The sequence below is a fragment of the Cariama cristata genome, unplaced genomic scaffold, assembly GCF_000690535.1.
Source record: "Cariama cristata isolate BGI_N322 unplaced genomic scaffold, ASM69053v1 scaffold951, whole genome shotgun sequence".
Lineage (NCBI taxonomy): Eukaryota > Metazoa > Chordata > Aves > Cariamiformes > Cariamidae > Cariama > Cariama cristata.
Genome location: NW_009597352.1, coordinates 160,437 through 169,253, shown reverse-complemented (window position 1 = coordinate 169,253; position 8,817 = coordinate 160,437). Strand labels below are relative to the sequence as shown.

The 8,817-nt window shown below is 34.1% G+C and overlaps 1 protein-coding gene across 1 annotated transcript in view; it reads right to left on the bottom strand.

The window, feature by feature from the left end:
- Positions 1–922: 922 nt before the first annotated feature.
- Positions 923–8,817, bottom strand: part of LRP1B (low density lipoprotein receptor-related protein 1B) — a gene marked incomplete at its 3' end in the record, with an annotated part of 167,099 nt that continues 159,204 nt past the window's right edge. Inside the window, exons 49-53 of the mRNA XM_009708817.1 lie at positions 8,577–8,800; positions 8,210–8,316; positions 4,772–4,888; positions 1,566–1,739; positions 923–1,048 (exon numbers count right to left, since the gene is read on the bottom strand). Coding sequence (XP_009707119.1) covers positions 923–1,048; positions 1,566–1,739; positions 4,772–4,888; positions 8,210–8,316; positions 8,577–8,800 — 748 coding nt within the window. The remainder of the gene's footprint in view (positions 1,049–1,565; positions 1,740–4,771; positions 4,889–8,209; positions 8,317–8,576; positions 8,801–8,817) is intronic.

Genomic DNA, 8,817 nt, shown 5'->3' with positions numbered 1-8,817 from the left:
TATATATATATAAAAATAAGTAAAAATAAGTGAGATTTTCTCCACAGAATGATGACATTTCAGGTAAATTAATTTAATTGCTAAATTGAGCATTTTAAGTACTGAGGATCTCACCAAATATGTATCGCTTACACTTCTGAGCCTGGAATTAAACATTAGAAAAGCATATATTCTGACTTCTCATACACATAAGATATCCTATTCTATGATTTCTAGAATGTTTTAAAATTCAAGCTGGCTAAGAACTCATTCCAACAGTCTGAACACTTAGGTTTGCCCTCAATTAGAGTGGGACCAATTTTAGAGTACTTAATTATCTTCTTCTATGGAAAAGAAGCTTCTTTTCTGCTAAAACATAGCAAGAACTTAGCAGCTCTTTTACCATGAAGTCTGGTTTCCTGTGTCTTGGAATCAGCCATTAAGGATGTTACCGAAAGATATCATTTTAGATAAAAAATATTTCAGTTCTTTTTTTTCTTTTTTTTTTTGCCTGTTACTTCAAAGTCATTATTATTTGCTATGTTGCTTTTACTGCCTTTTGACTATTGCTGCAGTCTAAACAGAGATGTTTCTTACTGGTCTTTAAGGTTATTTTGTTCTCCTGAATGGCTAATGTTTAATATGGAATCCAAAACGCTTCAGAGCTTTCCAAACTTCTTTTGGTTGACATATTTACACATTCACTTTTAAATATCATCTTGTATCAGTTCAGCTTAAAGCTCATTTTTCATTTTGATGAATATAAACAGGTTTTTTGAATCAGGGATCTGGCTTCTTCATATTTCATTTCCATTTCAGATAAGTAATATGTCTATTGAACAACATCACAAAACTCTTGATTTGCAGACAGCCTAGCCTTTTGCAATGACAAAAACTGACCAGTTGTTTATTTTCTGGTTCTCATGCGGTTTTCAATACCTACCTAAGAGGCTCTGATCAATGCATGTTCCATTCACCAATGATTTTCCTTCTGGACAAGCACATGTTGCACCAGAAGGGTTGAGTAAACAAATGAATTCACATGTCAGGTCCAAGCATGGATTAGGCACTGTTTAAAAAGACAAAATATTAAACATATTGATTTTTTTTTTTTTTTTTTTTAAGAATTACACTATATTCTAGAACTAGGAAAAAAATAAATATTCAGATATAAATATTCTGATACACTTCCAGTTTCCAGGATATCAAGAGCCTGAAGTCAGCAAACACACTCAAATGGCAGTGAAAGACTTACACCAGGACAGAATTTATTCCAGTAACAAAAAATGTATTGGTAATATGCAATAAAAAGCCTCATCTAGTTGTGGTTAGAGGTATTTGTATTCAGCGCTCTCCTAGTTTTTTTTATACCTCAGTTACAGTGTGGGTACACAAAGCAAGCATTTTTTTTTAATATCCTTTCAAATGAGAGAAAATGCCTCACAAAATCCAAATCAAACTTATATAAAGAAATATGACTAAATCTGGGCTCTTTTTTATATGTATGGAACTTGGTTACTTCCCCCCCGCGCCGCCCCGAGGTGAACTTGCTCAATAACGAGTTTAAAGTAATTATGCTTACTCACAGTCCATTTGTTTGTAGCGGTGAAAAATCAAGGCACTTTTTGCTTTATCAACATCCACACTTAGATATTCTACAAGGCTCCTGCCAAATTTGTGCACTCTAAATGCACCGTTTTTAGGACCTGCTCCATATATGTAATCCTCAAAAATGTCAATTCTGTGTGGATGCAGTAAACCTTAAATAAAATTTAATAATAAATACAAATACATAGTCATATTAAAATTACAAACAACTTTGTTTTAAAAACTTCAATATCACCTAAATACATTGTTATTCAGACAGCTTATTTTGTACCCACAAAGATCGCCTTTAAAGAAGCAATCTTCTTAAAAGGAACTCTTCCCATACTATAAGCAACTAAAATCTCAAGCTTTGCATTAGCTTTCCTCACAATTCAGCCTCAGAAACTGGTTGATTATGGAAAAGTAGGGAAACCCTACAGTAACAACTAGCTAATTAGAACATAGTTAGGTACAACAGTTTGACTAGAAGTATGTGACAAGGAAGACACAGATTATTTTGCTGTACATGAAAGAAACCATTCTGGCAAAACATTTCTTCAGGTTCTTCTTAACATATTTGAAATACTAGCTTTCATACTACACTTATTTTAATTCATAATTATAGTAAATTAATCCAAAATAAAATATTAAGACTCTACCAGTTCCTCATTTTTAAGAGCTACAAGTGCCAATTGGATCACTGTTGGATTTCCTAAAGTTGGATGTCTTATGCACAACTGGTTGTAGAATTTCACACATTTTCCCATGTAACAAGGCAATAGCTTCTCACTAAAACTTCTTTGCCAGACACACATCTCTTCTTGATTTCAAGCCATAAAGAAACAGAAACCATGATTCCTTGTGATAACTTTATTCCTACTACTATCCCCATTTACTGTAAAAGTGGTTTTATATTTCACTTGTATTTATTTAGTTTCAATTACGAGCCTTTATTTGTTCCTACTGTTTTTCCACTCTATCAATACTTGGTATCAGAATTTTATTTCAATAAAAATATTTACAAATTCCAATTCATTATTTCATGCTCATTTAATTAAATGGGTTGTAGTTTTTACTCTCATTGAAAAGCAATTTCTAAACTCCGCCAATTTTCCTTTGGTGCTATTTCTCTAATTTTTCCATAGTAACTATAAATGTCAACAGAAGACAAAAGGTGACATTGATTTAGTGATCTTGTAGTTCAGTATCAAATGCTATGTATGGAAGTAACAAAGTCTCTGCATTCCACTTTTCCCTTTATAAACCTCAAATTTGCTGCATTTGGCACAGTGTAATATAGCCCTTCCATGCTATAAAATATTTTGACAGTCATCAACTTACATGCCTTCTATTCTGTAGCACTGTCGTGTCTCTTTTTTCCTTTGAAGAATAACCTCACATTTATTCTTAAAATACGAATTACTATTGAGACACATTAAAACACAATGTAGGATACTCTGTCAGTCTTTGTACCAGCCACAAGCATGGAACACAAGCATTAAGGATGTATTTCGTGATAAGATTACAGCCTAGCCACCCTGAAATACTATAACCAAAAGAGGTTCAAGCAAACTTATGAGGAGGAGCTACTGTCTTCTAAAATCTGCTGTCAGGCATCTGCATGCTGTGGTTCAGTGTTACAGGAGGTTGTAGTCACAGAATAACAGAATCATCAGGGTTGGAAGGGAATTCTGGAGATCACTGAGTTCAACCCACCCCGCCAAAGTAGGTGCAAGTTACACAGGATCATATCCAGGCAGGTTTTCAATATCTCCAGAGGAGGAGACTCCACAACCTCTCTGGGCAGCCTGTTCCAGTGTTCTGCCACCTCAAAGTACACAAGTTCTTCCTCATATTCAGATGGAACTTCCTGAGTTTCAGTTTGTGCCCGTTGCCCCTTAATCTGTCACTGGGTACCACTGAAAAGAGTCTGGTCCCATCCTTTTGAGACCACCCTTAATGACTAGATCTCCTCTCAGTCTTCACTTCTCCAGGCTGAACAGACTCAGTTCCCTCAGCCTTTCCTCATAAGGGAGACACTCCAGCTCCTTCATCATCTTCATTGCCCTCGGCTGGACTCCCTTCAGTAGTTCCTTGTCTTTTTTGAACTGGGGAGCCCAGAACTGAACATAAGACTCCACATGTGGCCTCCCCAGGGCAGAGTAGAGGGAGAGGATAACCTGATAACCTCCCTCAACCTGCTGGCCACACTCTTCCTAATGCACCCCAAGATAGCATTGGCCTTGGCCATGAAGGCACATTGCTGGCTCATGTTCAACTTGTCAGGTAGTCATATCCCTATACTACAAGTGATCCTTGAGAAGACTACTTACATGTGTATTGATCCAAGTTGTGAAATAAAATGCTATTAAACCAGAATAAGATTATTTAAATCTGGTCCTGCTCAATTTGGTTTATGGGAGATTTTTCCTAGTATCTTCCAGAACCCTCTGGTGAGTTCCAGATCATTGGTTAAAACATTCAGTAGCACTAGATGTAATATCATCTTGATGAAATTCCACTACCAATTGCCTACTAAGCACTTCTCCCAAAAAGCCTGCTTTCAAGTTTTTAAAATTTTTAATGTGTTTCCTCTCTTTTCTACTCAGATTTCATAAATTGTTACATATATTATCAACTTGTTATAAAGTCAACATGCAATTCTATAAAAACAAAGTTCACTTAACCAGAATCTCTTTTCTTACGAAAGGAACTTTCCTCATTCACATTCTGTTAGCAGAATTCTGTGATTACTTACTGACCCGAAAGCCAAACCCATTATTTTTCCCAGAACTGATTCACGTCAACTGTTCTATAAACTACACAATTCCTGTACAATGCAGACAGCTCTAATTTCTAACTAGTCAAGGTGCTCCTGTTGCTATGTAAGTCCAAGTGAGGTCAAGCATAAAAATTAATCACAATGTTATTTGATAATACCTAAGCTAATGATCAGATACCAAACTTGGAGATTTGCATATATCACTGAATATTTGATCCCCTAAAGTAACTTTATCAGATTATCTTAAAGCTAAAATTATCTTACCTTAAATATCTTTTTGTTTAGATATCTGAAGTATTATCTAACAAAAGCAACTAACATGACTTAATAATCACTGCTTTTTGCTTACATAGTTTCTCTGAATAGTGAAACTTCAGACAAATAAAATAAAATAGAAATCATTTATATAAAAGCTCTCCATACCTTGTTTAGTGCTCACAGACACAACTGAATCGGAACCATCAAAAAGGACGCTGCCAATAACAGACAATTCAAAATCAGCCCAGAACAAACGCTGACTGAACTGATCAACTACGAGACCTACAAAGAAAATAAAGTTCAAATAGGTATCTAAAATCTGAAGAAGAAAATATTTTTATGTAACTATACATTTTTATATCATTAACATTCTTGTGAAGATAAAATATGGTGACAACGAAAAAGCACGACTGGAAATCAAGGAGAATAAACTACAACACCTTTCACTTAAACCTTCCCCTTGAGGCAACCGTTGTTTTTTACCTTTAACTTACTCTTCCAAGGCCAATACCTTTTCAAATCCATTGTCCTCAGCAGGTAGGGATATATACCAGGTGGGAATTAAATATAGAATCTAATCCTGTAATTTGCTCTACCAATAGAAAATGTTACGTCAATAGATTTCTATGCAGTAGCACCAGTGTGACCACACGTTAAAAACAAGGCATTCAAATTTCATAGAGTCTTCCTAACCTATCCTGTCTCCACAAGTATATAATTGTGTTCTTTTTTATCATCAATACTTCACAGTAATTATTACAGAATTAAAAATCAGATTATTTTAATTACATTAGTCCTGCAAGACTTAAATAGCAATATTGACAGATGTACATATTTGCATACATATGAAAAGAAAGCACAAGAGTGAGTGACTGAGAGCACAAATGAGAATAAAAGATAGATAACATTGTGACTACCCAGCCTCTAGGCAACAACTAAACAGTTAAATCAAGCAGTCCATGTTTCATAGAGGATGATTAAATGATTAATATGCCATTTTAGGTCATGTCTAAAGCTTCAGCCTGAAAAAATATTTGAACTGTAAAATAATTTAATTCTGAGCTTTTAAAGTTATAGTGTATTTTTAATAAGAACGGGAAAAAGTGTTTTCTTCCTATTTATGTAAGGAAGTAAGTCAGAGAAAAAACATCAAAAGAAATTATACATAACAGCAGAAATGCTCCTCTTAAGGTTATAAATTAACTAGCTACAGATAGATGAGAGGAAGTGGAGGAACTCTGACGCCCAGACCAGTGAAATATGTTTACATTTGCAATTCCTTTAAAAAAAAAAAAAACTCTATAAAAGAAACACTGATAATCAGCTAAAGAGAATAATTTCTGGTAAAAGACAATCACAATGTGTCAACTCTGCGTGACACATGGTACCTGTAAGGGGGAATATTTCAGAAGCAGTCTCCACTCTCCAGCTTTAAATTATTCTTTGCATTTTAGTAAGAATATTTAAATATCAAATAATAAATAAATAATATTCCCAATGTATCTTTCACAGTATCAGAGATAACATAATGTAAAAAAAGTATTTATTTTTGTTTTATATGGACAGCACTCCTGTGATAGTCATTTTTACGTAAATCCTGTGAAGTCAAACCCAAATGCTCAAACTCTCACCGTCTCTTACTTGAAACAGCAAAGGCATATTTAGTAATACATTTAAGAGCAGTGGAACACATATATTTAGCAAAATCTTAAACTTCATCTAAAGAATAGTAGTACAGTCTCGTTTGGGAGGAAATACTAAAGGCTTGGACCCTTTCTTTGCATTCCCTCTAGAAAGACATGGATCTGTGTGAAATATCTGATGAAAAATTACGACTCCATAAATGTGTACTTTCTACCTTGAAGTAAAGGAAGAAAAGCACAGAAGGATGCCACAAAAGTGTTTTCAGCCATAGGTACAGGAAAATGCAATCCTGTGGTAAGGCATTTGAGAAATTCCCTTTTTGCAAACTCTGCTCATTTTTGGTAATTCTGCTAATTTTCTTAATTTTCATTTTATTCATCCTTGTAAGGAGATAGAGGTCTGGTAAAATGTTTATATGCAACTTTTCTATATAAAATATATCAAGGAAAATTTTATGAAGAAAAGCTCTTGCAGTTCTGCTTCCGGTCAGGGAAGAAGTGAATGCTTGCATTTTCAGATAAGTTTGATACCATTACTACCTACAAAATTCAATAAATTCACTAATCCAATACTGATGGGAAAAAACAAAACAAAACAAAACAAAACAAAAGAGGGCTTAAACACCCTTTAATGACCAAGGAAGTAGTGACTGGTTCCATAGGACGTAACGTTGGCAATCAACTAGACTGATAATAAGAGACAAAAAAGCACAACTCCAGCAATTAGAACTAAATCTAACGATCTGTATATCTGATACGTTCACAATGTTTTATGTGAGAAGTTCAGTAAAGAATTTGTAACAATCCTAATAAACGTAAAATACTGTTGCCTTTCAGTCTGAATAATCAGAAGCTTCTTACTGAATTTACTATTGACTATGTATTTTTTATTACTATTACTATTGTGCTTCTTACTTACCTAAGGAGCATAAGCTTCCTCTACTTAAAGCTTTCCTTATCACATACGTAATTTCTTAAGTTGCTATATTTCAATCTAACCATGTCAATAAAGACTATTTCCTTTAAGGGATGAGTGCAATTGGGATATGTAACACCATAAGCTCAAGTTAGCATGGGACTTAAGTTTGTTAAAATATAAAATAACTTGTTGCTGTGATAGTGACAGCTTCTGAGATGCTTAGATATTCAGATAGCATCTTCTAGAAAGAAGCCTATGTTTCAATAGATGCACGTACCAAAGTTGGACAATCTCTAATTTGCAATGCAATAATAACCATTTATCATTGTAAGCCTAAAGAAACATCAAATATTGCATGAGAGAATGGGTCATGAACAAATCATTTGTGGTTTCAAGATGGGATGCTGCTATTTAAGAGAGATACATTTCATTCTGGATTTATCATTTCCTTTGTCATAAAAATTACTTTTATTCTGCCAATGGAGTCTTAATGGTAATTCACAAGATCTCAACATGTACTGTCAAGCTTCAAAATAGTTCTGTAAAATACTGAGATAATTAAATTGTTGCTTCTTTGAATACCTAAACCTTGGTTTATACTATTTTGCAGTGTATTCAGGAAAGTAACTAGAACAGGTTGTGAGATTTCATATGTATCCTTAAAAAAATATGTCTCGCCACTAACTGGTGTTCCCTGAATTGATTTTGCTTGTTCTGTGTTATTGAACAAATCATATTTTAACAGATTATATATAGTCCTTTGAAACTGCTTTGTAAAAATCATCATGTTAACCTTTGTTACAAAAGTTTAAGTCATATTAGATGGATCATTTGAAAATAGAACTAAGAATTTGATTAGTAACTGCATATGAATAACTAGAATACATATTTTTTTAAAGTGTGGGGATTTTGTTTGTTTGTTGGTTTTGCTTGTTTGTTTGTTTTTTTCCCTAAACAAAGAAACTGGAATTCAGCCAACAAATTTACACTGAGTTAGCAAGTGCCATGTAATTAGGAGAAATGGATAAGCTGTATGTATACCTGTAGGTCTTTGTAAATTCTTTTGAACCAATATCCTTCTCAGAGTACCATCCATAGATGATTCCTCTATGTGAGAGCGATCCCCAATAACTGTCCAGTACATCATCCTAAAAGGATTAAACATAAAAAATAAGCTGGTTGCCTATACAGAGCCTCAAAACACTTCACTGATATTAAATTATTACAAGCCTTTCAACCTACCTGAAAGATGGGAGATAACTGATCCTGATTTACATACAGCTAAATTGAGCAGGAAAATTAAGTAAATGACTTGGAACAGTTTAGACATTTGTAGACATCATTTTATTTCTCTTACTCTGCATTTTTGTTCAATTACCAAAACAGAGTCACGTTGAAACATACATACCCCTTTTTGGGATTTACAGCAATTGCATATGGTTCTCCTGCCATGCTTGTAAGCAGTCTTGTACAGTTAGGTCCATTCAATTGACCTACATTGATGGAGTATCTCAGACTAGTCCAATGAGTTGTGTAGTAGCTGAACCAATGCATTCTGGAATGATCAGTCCAATAAATATTTCCAGCAACCCAGTCAACAGCAATGCCCCTAGGTCTTTTGAATTCTGGACACTAAAAGGAACAGATGT